This window comes from Crassostrea angulata, chromosome 6 (assembly GCF_025612915.1).
Source record: "Crassostrea angulata isolate pt1a10 chromosome 6, ASM2561291v2, whole genome shotgun sequence".
NCBI lineage: Eukaryota > Metazoa > Mollusca > Bivalvia > Ostreida > Ostreidae > Magallana > Magallana angulata.
This window is the reverse complement of record NC_069116.1, coordinates 11,288,996-11,303,211: the sequence shown is the minus strand read 5'-3', so window position 1 is coordinate 11,303,211 and position 14,216 is coordinate 11,288,996. Positions and strand designations below refer to the sequence as shown.

The window sequence follows — 14,216 nt, the reverse complement described above, 5'->3', positions numbered from 1 at the left end:
TCTGGGTTCTTAAATTGAATCATATATCATGTACATATTATATTATTGTTTCTTTGTTCAAGGCATTTAAGATGGTATGTAGGTCATGATCCCAAGTGCTCTTCCTGAAATTATCAAATATTATAAAAACCATTGAGATCCCCACCTTAATCCAAAGATATTATTCCTCCTTAGGTCATGCAGGCGCATCAGATCATTATGGCATGTAAGTCATGACCCTAAGGGGTCATCCTGACCCCCTTAGAATCAGAAATTGTCATTTATCTTTAAATTATTGATGTTTGATGATCCTATCTCTATTTAATCTTTATTAATTATTAAGTCTCCTGAATGAAGTTTGGAGACTTATTGTTTTTGTACAGTTCTTAATACATGTATATATTCTTCGTCTTCTTTTTCTTCTTTCCCGCTCTGAACTTGTTTCTCAGAGATGGCTGAACATAATTGTACAAAACTCTAGGATATGATAGGCCTGAAAATGTAGTTTGCACCCTGGTTTGATTTTTCTCATTTTGGGTTAGACAACCACTTTTCAGGGGGGTGGGGGGAGGTGTCAAAAGGGTGTGGGGTCTAACATTGAACCTTGTAGGAAGAATCATAGACTCTATTGTAAATGGTAACTTGAAAACGGACAAAGATAATAATATAGGGTTTTCATAATCATATATTGGCTGTTACTGGCAATATATAGGGTTTATTAGATCTGACCCCTGGGGTCATCCCCACCCCCCAGGAATTTGAAATTACCATATATCTCAGAAACTGTTATAATCATGACCCCTAAACCATATATATTCATGTTTCTGATGTCAAGGGGCATCAAATGTTATGTAGGTCATGGGCCCTGTGGGTGGTCCTGACGCCCTCAAACAGCAAGTCCCTTAATATCTTCAAAACAGTTGAGATCCCCACCCTTAAACCATATATATTCTTGTTCCTTGTGTCAAGGGGCATCAAACGGTATGTAGGTCATGGGCCCCGGGGGTGGTCATGACCCCCCTTGAACAGGAAGTGCACGAATATCTCGAAAACGGTTGAGATCCCCACCCCTTAACCATATATATTCTTAATCCTTAAAGGGCATCAAAAGGTATGTACCGGTAGGTAATTGGCCTCAGGGTTAAATTTAATTTTTCAAAACCGTAATGCACATCTATGGAACAGTTCCTTTCATATCCCAAGATATGATGTGTCTATCCATTAAATCATAAAAGGAGTTCTAGGATCTATGTTTTTTTTTAAGTGATAAACGTCAATATTCTGCTACATTTTGACTCCCTGGATGAAATTTAAATTTTGAAAACCTTACTGCACATCTATAGAACAGTCCCTATCATATCCCAAGATATGATTGTCTATCCATTAAATCATAAGAGGAGCTCTTGGATCAATGTTTGTTTTTTTAGTGATAAACGTCAATTTTCTGCTACTATTTGACTCCCAGGATGAAATTTAAATTTTTAAAACCTTATTGCACATCTATAGGACAGCCCCAAATATATCCCAAGAGATGACGTAGCTACTCCAAAAGTTGTAAGAGGAGTTCTGGGAACCATATTTTTTTTGCCAAAAAACGTCATTTTTTGTTGCCCACTGATCCCCTTAATTAAAAAAAAAATTCTGGAACCTGATCATGCCTCAATATGACACCCCCAATCATATTCTAGAAGATCATTTGGCTACTGCTTAAAAAAAATGACGTTTTTTAAACCAGTTTTTTTGTAAAAAAAACGTCATTTTTTAGCCATTAAATGACCCCCAGGAGAAAATTGAAAATTCCGAAACCTTATTGCGCATCTATAGGATACCCTAAAACATATTCCAAAAGATGATTTGTCTACTTTTGAAAATGTAGGAGGAGTTCGAGGAAGAAGGTTTTTTGTGAAAAAACGTCATTTTTTACCAATTATTTGACCCCCAGGACTAACAGAGAATTTTGGAAACCTTTTTACAAAACAACATGATACCCCAAATCAAACTCCAAGAGTTCAGTTTGCTGGTTTATAAGATGTAAGAGCAGTTTGAGAAAGTAAAACGTGACAGACGGACGGACGGACGGACGGACGGACGGAACAGGGTAACAACAATATACCCGAACTTTCTTTAGAAAGTGCGGGTATAAAAATCAAGTTCGTATAGTACATAGGAGGGGATGAAACTTCCTCGCGGAAATTTATCAGAACTTTCGACAACGGTTTGTTCTCTAATTTGAATGCTTAATTGACAAGATGCCTTATAAAAGATTTGTGAATGATAAAATGTTGTGTTTATTTTCCCCAATGACTTAAACCAGAGTATTCAGCAATATGTCAGCATTTCTCATAAAGCACCTCATAGATTATCTGTCTAAGGAAACGCATACATTATCATTTATCTATTCTATATTATGTAAAATATTGAATTTTTTGATATCCAAAAAAAAAAAATTAAACTTGTACAAATTTATTAACATATTTCTTCATATTTGAATTATAAAAAAAAAAATTAAAAATTTGCTATACATAGATTTAGAGAGCTCCTCTTAAAAAGTTACGAATTAATTGTTGTAAAAATCCTTTGGTTATGAACACGTTAATTAAATTAAACCCATTTGATGTGCATGTTGGGTTCAATCCATTCTATGTTCTCGTTATATCTTAAATAATGTTGATTAAATATAATCATGGGAGATAATTGGTATTTATTAAATAATCCAAAGCTTTTCATAGTTTTAAAAGTTCAAGGACGTATACTCAGTATTATACTAAAACTATCGAGAAATACAAACTATTACATTTCAGAATACTAATTCTCATATTCATTTTTCGCCATATAAATCTAAACAAAAAAAGGATATCCTATCCGTCTTTCACTCTTTAAGAAGAAATTATAAAAAGAATCTGATTAAACTGCATACTAGCCACTACATCAAATATAGTTTTGAATTACAACGGCTTTTAATTGGTATTTGCTGAGGCGCAAAAAAAATACACGCAATAACTTAATATACCGAAAGAAATTGCAATACACTTTTAAAAATTAATGTTACACTATTTCTATTTCTTTCATCTTCTCCTTTCATTAAGAGCACGCATTAAGACATCGTGAAAACTAGGTCTACTATTTTTATATAATATATAACGTCTTGTATCTTTAAATGAAAATAACATTTAAGATTCTTTTATGTAAATCGGGCATGTAAAGTCGTAGCGACGGGTTTCTCATTTCACAATCGCGGGCCTGGTGTCACGTGTATTTGTTTTGGTCGATGGAAATACCAAATATTGAATTCTAGTAACAGTTTAACTTCCGGCAACAAAGAATTGATTTCTGGGTTAATAGATCGGTGGGGTGTTCAATGACATATTTGCTACTTTAACAATCTTTGTCATTTATAAAAATCCAAAGTAAATACAAAGTAAAAACCAACAGCTAACAACCTATATTATTTTTGGCTATTATTACGGTTTTTATTTCAGGGGATTCACAATTATTTTTTAAAGGTCGGTTGTAAACATACACACGTGTGTAAAATATAATTGTACATGTATTCCCCAAAAAGTAGAGAAAAAAATAAACAAAGGAAAAAATATGTCGCATCATTAATAAATAGAGGGATTAATATATATTTCATTTAGAAAATTGTTTTCTTAAAGTTTTCCTGAGAGACGATCAATCTTCAAAAATTGTTTTGAATAAAACAACAAGAGTCGATTAGACGTGTAAGAACAAATTCTAATATACATTACTAAAGAAAAACAACATTTAGAATGTGAGATTTGTTGTTTTATCATTTTATCCTACTCTGTTGTTCCAAGTGTGCTTCTAAGATAATTTTGAAAAAGTGGAAGTTTAAAATAACATTTAATTGTAAATAGTCTTAAAACAAATATTAATTGACATATGTTATAAAAAAAACCTGCCGTTGACAATTTCTGCACTGAAGATGTTTAAGGTTTACATAATCTATAAATGGGCATGGATGATAATAACGGAAACGGATTTCTGGGAATTGTGGATTACAATGTCCCACGAACCACATATTAATAAATCATAATCAAGTTAACAACATCGCCATTGCAAAAAAAAATATGCAGGACAGCAATGTGCTCAAGTAGATAATAACTGGCGAGGAGACAAAAAAACTTTATATTGACCCTTAACATTTAGGACAATGAAATTAAGAAACATGTATTTTGAAGTTTATTACTAAGGTTTTGAAAATAGTGGTGGCTTAAAACTTTATTTTTATTGTAAGAAAAGAAACGCTGTTCAGCCATCTTTGTAATAATCTGTTCCTATCTAACACGTATATACATTGTATATTTCGCGCTAATATAGATTTTTTCAAACGATCTTAGGACCTACATGTACATAAGTCCTTCTTAAGTATGTCTTATACCGTAACATAAAGCAAACTTAGCAGTGTCTTAGCTAAGTCATGCTTATGTTAAAAGTTAAAAACATAATTTGCATTTCTTTTGTCGAATTTGAATGTACATTGGTAATAAAATCATATTTTTATAGATACACATGCATGACATCTTTGATACCAGATGGGGGTAGATGTAAATGTACAGACACAATATTCAAGGTTGCATCAGTATATATACATATGTACCTAATTTTTTTAAAAGGCTTAGACCGAGTATGATTTCTTTATTAAGTCGATATACTGAAATGAGGGGATCGTCGTCTTTAAAATCGCTGAGGGGTTTTCTGTCTTCAAACGTCCTTTTTTAATTTCTAAAGTTTCGCGAGTTTATATATGCAGTTACTTCTTAATTGTAAACCGACCATTACGTGTTTACAACCTTTTCAGCAGCCCACTTGCATACTACTGGTTTATGAAAATGTTCCAGCTCATTACGACCACTGTTAATATTCATATAAATCAAATCAAAATTTTCATATTGGTGAATATTAATATATTGATTCGGTGTAAATATCAAAATGTGTTTAATACTTTGTAATCATATGCTGAATTGAAATAATTAACAATAAAACTTCTAAATGTGTTAAAACAATACTTAAGACGTACTTATGTCATTTCTACCGGCCGCCTAAGTTTTGGGTAAATTGTCTTAGCTAAGCACTCTTCTTAAGTCTAAGAATGTACATAGGTCCTACTTAAGCACTGTCTTAGTCTTAAGTCTCTTTATGTTTCCCGAAGATAATCAGAAATAGACAAACAAGCAGTTTAACGACGAAAGAGTATTACTAAGTAAGGATTAAAAATCTATTTTCATATTAGAAGGATGTCAATTCAAATAACAAGCAATTACTTATCTTAGCCAAATATCGTGAATACAACGAGTCTACATTCTAAGGTGACTTTGTTAAAATTAATAATATATGATAATGTTAAAATTGTAACGTATGTTTAACAAGGATATATCAAATTCAACCGAAATAAAAGGGGTAAATATGTTTGAAATTTTACATCTGCTTTTCTGCATTACATTACATAGTAAAGCAATTTGTTAGTTGTCCAAAAAATCAATTAGGTGAGAATCCGCTATTTTAAATTCAATCTGACAGGTATCGATCAGTTTTTAGCGACTCAATTATGTTTGAAATAAGTCGTGTTGGTTAAATTGTCCTCGTTTCAATTGACAGCTACTGAGTTGTTAATCCAGTTGAGGCCTACACAGATTTCCATATAAGGTTGTTTTGGGTGGCTCTTATCGACACAACGTATGTTGTTTTCCGCAATCTCGTCGGCCGTTGGAAAGAATCTTTATTGCTAGCATCATGGAATGTGTATTTCGTAAACCAGAAAAACTTGTATGCAGAAGGGCCAAACTTCCTTGCGGAAACTTTTCAACCTATCACATTTAAAGTGTTATAACTTAGATTTTAACTGATAAAAACAAACGTTCTTTGGAAAATGATTTTTAAAAAAGGTTTCCTTTATATCAATAGTAAAAGTTATTATGCATCTTTCAATATTTCATAAGTAGTGCATAGGAAATCCTTACTCCCCCTCCCGAAAAAAATCAAGCTATCAAAAGCCTTTTTCTGTAACAATTAATACGTAATTATTGAGTTAAAATCATTCATATTACAAGCCAAAAACATGTTGTTTATTCTATTTCAACACAATTTAATAAGTAGTTATATCCATACTTGTATCTTTAAAAGTCGGAGGAATATTTTTTCAAATAGGGAAAATACTTAGGCGGCTAGAGTAAAGACCTATGTTTTTCACATTCAGTTGACTCTCTTGACCCCCCCCCAACCCCCACCCCGACCCCAATCCCCACCCCCTCACAAAAAAAAATCCCGAAAAATTACAGGACTGTTTTAATATTAGATAAATGCAATATTCTTAGAATATCCAATCCGGCTTTGTGTTTCCAAAGATGATGTACAGAAAGCTAGTAGATTTTTAAGTAAACTATCAAAAACAATAATTCTTAATCAAAGGACTTGGTGTAAAAGTTTAGTGCATGCACGTTGATATAGAAATATATATATGCATCTTCTGTGAGCACTTGTTTATTGACTATACTCAAATAAAAGAAGTTTCTCAAGGAGCACAAACTGAAAATTGGTGGAGCTTTCATATTATTAAGAATTCGCCCAACGAAGTTCTTTGTCAATACTGCCAGATTATTGATTTTATTGTATTTATCCAGATTAATGCTGATTAATTGTATTTTGTAAGTCTTCAACTTCCTTAATTCCATGATATCTCCCCCCTCATTGTCTCTTCCTTTTTGTGCATGTTTACACATTGTTATTTCAGGAACTACAACACATTGTTTCTTTTGATTCGATATCTTCAAATATTTCAAATGTATCAGTGTAATTTATAGTAAACATGTGTTACATTTTGTAAAATTAGATTACTTTGACAAGAAATGCACATAAGGCAAGAGAGAGAGAGAGAGAGAGAGAGAGAGAGAGAGAGAGAGAGAGATTAAATAAAATCTAAACTATGGATATTTAATAATATATTCTTTTAAATAATGAACATTCCTTTTAGCTTTTAGAATAAGCTATGTACCTGATATTGCACTTTGTTTCAAACTACGGGCTGCCCATTATCCTAACTTTACCTTCCATAGTATAACTCCTAAATCCTAAAATAATTATATTTACTATGTATACTTACTTTTTTTTTACACGTAGTGCTTCCGAGGTGTCGGGTTAATTTAGAAGGTTGGGAAATTGGTGGAGTTCTAAATAAAGTATTACATATTCGAAGAGGAGAATCTATTTCAAATTCAAAAGCTAATATAGAAAGAATTATTTTATATGTGTGCATTGATAATGTATATTTATAATATTATATATATAGTTATGTTAAGTTGTTCCTGATATGATTCTTAATTTTTTTCCGATTCCAAAAGATGCTCAGACTGTCGACATTTTTATTCTTTATGCACGTATGGTGTATCTTTATTACAGAGAACAGAAAATATTTAATACCAGTATAGTGTGATGATATATATTTAATATAATAAACAAATATACATAATTTAAAATGTAAAAATGAAAACATTACAAATGGTTTTCTTTATCGGTAAGAATTTTTATTCTGTACATTATACAAACCATTTGGTTGAAACTTGGATGCCAAGTGTTATCAGTTAACGTCAAGACTACGCTCTTGTGAATTCATTCTAGATTATAGATTTCTTATTAAAAGGAATTTAAAAAAAAAATTTTTTTAATTATATCATGAAGTTTATTACCCGAAAAGATAAGATTAAATTACTTTTGAATGTTTGCACAGTTATGAAATCAGATTATCGTATTTGTTATTGATAAAACGATTACACATACCGAAAAAAAACCCATGAAGCAATCGAATTCATACAGGTCAAATGCAGCTAAATATAGATTACATCCGGCGTGTTTTATTATCAGGATTTGCTTGTTTTACTACTTCCTTTTTAAAGCTTGTAGACTGTAATTTGATAGGCGACACCCCTGTGCAACCAATCTTTAACATTCACAGGTACTATATATACAACACTAGGTGTATCAAGATTTTTAAAAACAAACTCGATAGAGACTGTAAGATACACTGTACTAGATAAATCTTAACTATACTTTAAAAGGCAACAGGATTAAAATCAAGTTTTCAAATATGTCAATGAAAAAGGTATGCAGCTGTATTAATCAGATATTAACATGAATATTTTTTTTACTTTTTTTTAATTTCATTTTAGACGTAAGGTATAGTTTGATTAATTGACCGAGATCTTCATAAAAGTTTTGTTTATCCAAATTCTTCTTTGTGATATGACAATTTTATTTTTCACAGATTTGTCCCATACTTTTGCAATTGCTGACTTTGTTTTGTTGTCAAGTTAAAAGTGGCGGGGCACATTGTCGCAATCCATCTTCCGTTCGTAAGCTTGAGCGCGGCCTAAGCCTATACAAATTAAAAGACTTGCCGGAAAGTTTTTATCTAATGGATAAACTGCGCAGCAAAGTGACTGTTCCTCCTCAATACAAGGACAGTGTCTATGTCAACTTAGATAACGAGAACACGACGTGTCCGGCAACTCTGGAGAACAAATTACACGTGTGTCCCGGCTACAAGGTAATGGAGTATGATAGATTCAGGATCCCAAGCATGATGCTGCAAATTCATTGTAAATGTAACGGTTGCCTTGGCTCCCCGGACAAAGCCTGTGTGCGTATGTTTTACTATACCAGAGTTCTAAGGGTGACGGGGTGTAACAAAAAGGGAGTGTATGTGTACGACTACTTCTGGGAGAAGGTTTCCAATGGCTGTGTCTGCATCAAAAATGATAGGCAGACGATGCCCAGAGGTTGAGAAAGGATCCAGTATTGTGTTCGGAGAATTTATCATTATTTATTGTGTTTTGTCTGCTTGAATGCTCCTTTTTATGGATATTTAAACGCAAACATCTTCATGATGAGTATATATCTTGTTGTATGTGTATGATATGTTAGAAATATTGCCAATTATTTATGTTGTCTCAAATACTCTAGTCAATACCATTATCACATTATTATCTATCACACAAGATTACCAAACTGTTATTTCAACCAATATTAAAAGACGAAGGAAGGAAAAAAAATAATACTAAGTTTGCGTGTCTTTGCTCGGATGGGTAATTTATAGTGAGTATAAGAATACATGTAATGCTGTTTAAATTATTGTATTTTATAAGTCTCACTAAATTCCGTGATACACGGTCGTTTAACGTTGTCTCTTCCTATTTGTGTTTACACATTGTCATTTTATGAACTGTAACAAATTGTTTCATTTGATTCGATATCTTAAATATTTCTAATCGAGTAGTGTAAATTAAAGAAAACGTGTTTTGTAAAGTTCGATTATTTGACAGGAAGTGCACATGTAGCGGAGAGAGAGAGAGAGAGAGAGAGAGAGAGAGAGAGAGAGAGAGAGAGAGAGAGAGAGAGAGAGAGAGAGAGAGAGAATATCAATTTAAAATCTAGTCTTTCAATAAAAAGATATATTTTTTTTTTAAATATACATATACATTCCTTTTACCTCTAAGTACTGAGGAACTGGGACATACTTTTTACAAACTGTCTCAAATTCCTCTAATCAATACAATTCTATCATAACCCAATTCATTTCCTTCACAGCCAGACGCAATCTTAGGAAAGCGATAATCTCTACTGGCTAATGATCTAAATGGAGTGACATTATGGTATCGGGACTCAGGCATGTACAAATAGAGGACGTGATCTAAGTCTTTGTTTGGTTAAAGAGACACTCCTCTTTTTTGTTTGTTTTAGCTTACATATTTTGGCAAGTTTTACAAATAAAGTTACCCATCACTTTAATTGTCATTAAGAAGGACATTTGCTAATAACATATTGAAATTCCTAACGCTGTTGTGTAACATTGTGAATGGTCTTCCAGTTGATCCAATCCGTGCCTTTTATTTACTTTTGTAATCATTGTATTTTTAACGCATTTATTATTATGTTATTATTTGTAATAAAATTTGTAATTTTGTTCAGAATTTTTTGATAATTTACTTTTTATGTATGATTTTATTCTCTTACTGTGCAATTTGTTTTTTTAGGTTGTATTTAAAGCCGCTGAATTTTTTTGAAGAATTTATTAAAAAAGTGTTATGGAAATCCTTTTCTGTGTTTCAATTCGATACATTACCAAACATCGTATAACTAAGTTTTCGAATGAAATATATTTACATTTTCCAAGATCTTTTTCTGTAATTGCATAATTACACGAAATGAAAATTACCTAAAATGTTAATAAATAAATATTAAATATATAAGTATATAGCTGAAAATAAAATAAATATAAATAATAAGAAATCATTCCTTGAATATTATGAGGTGATCATTTTGCATCGAGCGTGATCATAACATTCATAGAGCTCTTGGGCTTTATTGGATTTCATCACGCACCGATCGTTTATGATCATCGTATTAAACTCAAATAAAAATTCCTTATTCATCAAAACAATGTGTTGTTAGAGATATTTTTGATTGGCTATCAAATGCCATTATATAAGAAATAATCAAATCTGTCAGGAAGAAATATTCTTATTCAAATACACTTTACAATCGTCGGCTATGAAACTGATTGTTCAATTTTGATTTCCTGGAAGTAATGAGCTACTTTAATATCTAGAGCAGAGCTAGATAAAGCTCTTCTTGGCTAACCTGTGGATGATATATGTGTCGCAACTGCTCAAACCTGACATACATATGTGGGTAAAACTTCCTTGCCGTCATTTCTCACAACTTTTCAACCTGTAAAGTTATCTTCTAACAAGAGCCCCATGAGCCACATCGCTCACCTGAGGAACAATAGGTATGATAAAATCAGCTTAATGGAGTCATAATACAAACTATCTGGACAATGTACAATAATACATGTATATCCTGTATAAATAAGATCCATTTTCCCCTCTGGATATTTTTTTGTTTATAATCATTAGTCCCTTTTCTAACAGGGTTATTTTATAGTCATAGCACATGTTGAGTATTGCAGTTCTCAAAAAGATCCTTAACAATTGCTTATATATGGGATATAAAGCTACATCAAACTCTGAACCTTCTTGTGGGGCCGAAGAATTGTCCTGGAGCCAAAGTCTTAACAATTATAAAGAATCATCTGGGGGATTAGTTTCTGAGAAGAAGATTTTAAAAGATTTATTCTATATATTCCTAGATAAAACTTTAACATCCCCCCAATGTAGCCCAACCTTACCCCCAGGGATCATGATTTTCACAACTTTGAATTTATATATATATTACTATGTTTAAACTTCGACCCTCCATTGTGGCCCCACCCTACCCCCAGGGGTCATGATTTTCACAACATTGAATCTACACTACCTGAGGATGCTTCCACACAAGTTTCAGCTTTCCTGGCTTTATGGTTCTTGAGAAGAAGATTTTTGAAAAATTCTCAAAATTTTTCATTAATTTCTAATTATCTCCCCTTAAAAAAGGATGCGGCCCTTATTTTTCACAACTTTGAATGTGAAAAAATTACGGACAGACGGAGGAAAGACAAAATGTGATCCGAAAAGCTCACTTGAGCTTTCAGCTCTATTTCTTATGATATTTTTATGGTAACCTTACAACAAAACTTTATGATAAACACGATGACTTCAATTTTTCTATGGTCAACTTTCCTTACTTATGTAGCAATATACCTTCATCACCTGCATATGGTGTTTTTGTCTCTCAGTTAATTCGATACACAAGGGCATGCTCTTCGTATGAACAGTTTCTAAGGCGAGGCAAGCTACTGACAAACAAGTTGATAAAACAGGACTATCAACAGTCTCGTTTGAATTCATCTTTTCGTAAGTTCTATGGTCGATACAACGACCTTCTTAGCAAATTCATGTACAATCTTCCACTGGATCGCATGCTGACTGACGTTTTTCATACTAATTGTTAGACCATAATTAATCACCTACTAGTAATTGTCTACGGACTTTTTCGCATTTTCCCGTTTACGACAAAGAGCACACGGCGGTTGTGACCGGTCGGCAGAGAATGCTCACTCCGCCATGGCACCTGATCCTACCTATAGCTTTTTAGAGGTCCGTGTTGCTCTGCTTTGAATTTGTATTACGTTTTGTAGGTTTTTGAGATGGCTGACAGTTTGTTATTGTCATTTTTTCATTACAATAATCGATTGCATTTCATATATGCATGACAAGACAGAAACCTAGGCAATCGGTCTACTGCTATAATAAAAAGCATTTTTATAGAAAAAGATTTGTACATTGTACGTTTAGTAAACATCAGGATATATGCAATCACTTAAAGTCACAGCAATTCCTACGGATCATGCTATCAACAAATAGTGATGCCGTAAAATCGTCGTTTAGTATACTTCTTGGTTTTAAGTACATCTCTGGATCATTTACGACATTTGTATGTGAAACTGGTCGTGGGTCTCCGACAACATTACATTAACCAACCAATATGTGTGCCACTTGCGAGTGATTTAAGCCATTTATTTGAAGTCTTTCATTTCCTTTCATGATGCGCCGTCTTAACAGATGATTTTCAATATTTCATCCTCCTTTTTTACAGCACGTGTTGTCATTTCAGGAACTTCAACATCGATCTTTTTCATTTGATACTTTGCCACGTTAACAGTCATCAGTGTTCAGGGAAATGTACTTAATTATATGAATAAGTCATAGTTATTCTAGCACTTCCACGGTGGATTTTTTTATTCATTTGATACTTTTGTTACTCTTAAGGACATTGATGTAAATGAAAACATGCTTTATATTGTCATAAGGTCCATATTTATAATTATTATACTTTCATGTTAAATACTGAAATCTGATTGGTTTAGACGCAGTTGGTAATCCGTTCTATTACCCTCAGCAACACACCTGGCAACGGGTAACACAACGAATTGTTACGTGCGCGTTAATTATGCGCATTTGGTTCGCCGTTGAATTCACCTCATTTCTATATAAAAGCAGTAAAATTCTCTTTCAAATAAGACATTCAGTATATTAAAATAAATAGTGCCTGTTTGGGAGGGTAACTGTTGAAATTGACACCCCTCGAAAACCATTGTCAACCTCCGCTTCGCGTCGGTTGACAATGGTTGTCTCGGGTGTCAATTTCAACAGTTACCCTCCCAAATAGGCACTTTTTATATATTATAGCCCACAGAGTCATTTAAAAACTACCGGGGTATTATATTTCAATTGATACTTCTAGAGATATATTTGAAAAATGGAAATGCTTTATAATTTTACATATATTGTTCATCTTTTTTTTAGCATTGATGTTAAACATGGAACACGTTCTTTTTTCTGAATTTTATAACGACGTACCGCATCGTTTAAAGGAAAATAACAACAAGGATCTCCTTCTATATGTATGTGAATAGGTATTCAACCTCGCATTGTCGGGTTTCACATTTTTCACAACCCGAGTTTGGTAAATATCACTAGTTTGGTCAATAAAAATACCAAGAATACATGTACATGTACAATAGCAATAGATTATACTTACAGCACAACTTCCGACAACAAAGAATTGCTGTATGACAATTTACGTACTTCACTCAATTTTTCATCCCAGTGTATAATTGATTAAATGAATAAAAAATAAATGTACAGTTGAATTTCGATATATCGAACCCTGATATCTCGAATACAATGGATATGTGGAAGTGATTTGTAAGTCACAACCATATATTTTTAAAAGTATTTACCCTCGATATCTCGAATACTCAGATATCGCGAAGTTTTTAAAAAGTCCCATCTAGTTCTAAATAACGATGTTTGTATATATAAACAATAAAACTTTTCCGTTGGCGCTTTATTCCGACCTTCAAAGTAGTGAGCATTTGCAGGGAAAAAAACATAACCTGTGTTAAATAGATTTGAAACAGTACAAAATTATCTTTATATTTGTTCATCTTTGAATTAAAAAAATATTTTTGCATCAGTTTTGCTGTCATTGCCATTACTAAACGCTATAACATATATATGAAAATTGCACTCGGGATTTTCTGAAGTAATTAGATTTAATGTTTATGAAAAATAAGGTAAACCTACTTTTAAACATAAACATCTTTAATCAAAGAGAAAAACAATATCTCCGAAGTATGTTTTCCTCATTTTTCATGGAATAGATGAAAAGAAACTGAATTACAGCATTGACAGTGTAGAAAAAGAAAGAAAATAACTGTGCATGAAAATAATTCAAATTATTTCTCTGAAAAATTGACAGACTTTTTAAGTTAATTTTGA

At 32.4% G+C, this 14,216-nt stretch overlaps 1 protein-coding gene across 1 annotated transcript; it reads left to right on the top strand.

Moving 5' to 3' along the window:
• The first annotated feature begins 7,995 nt into the window (after positions 1–7,995).
• LOC128189514 (uncharacterized) lies at positions 7,996–10,047 on the top strand. The gene is made up of 2 exons (XM_052861150.1): positions 7,996–8,095; positions 8,258–10,047. Exons 1-2 carry the CDS (start codon positions 8,081–8,083, stop codon positions 8,774–8,776), a joined length of 534 nt encoding a protein of 177 aa, XP_052717110.1. The 5' UTR covers positions 7,996–8,080; the 3' UTR covers positions 8,777–10,047.
• Positions 10,048–14,216: the final 4,169 nt, after the last annotated feature.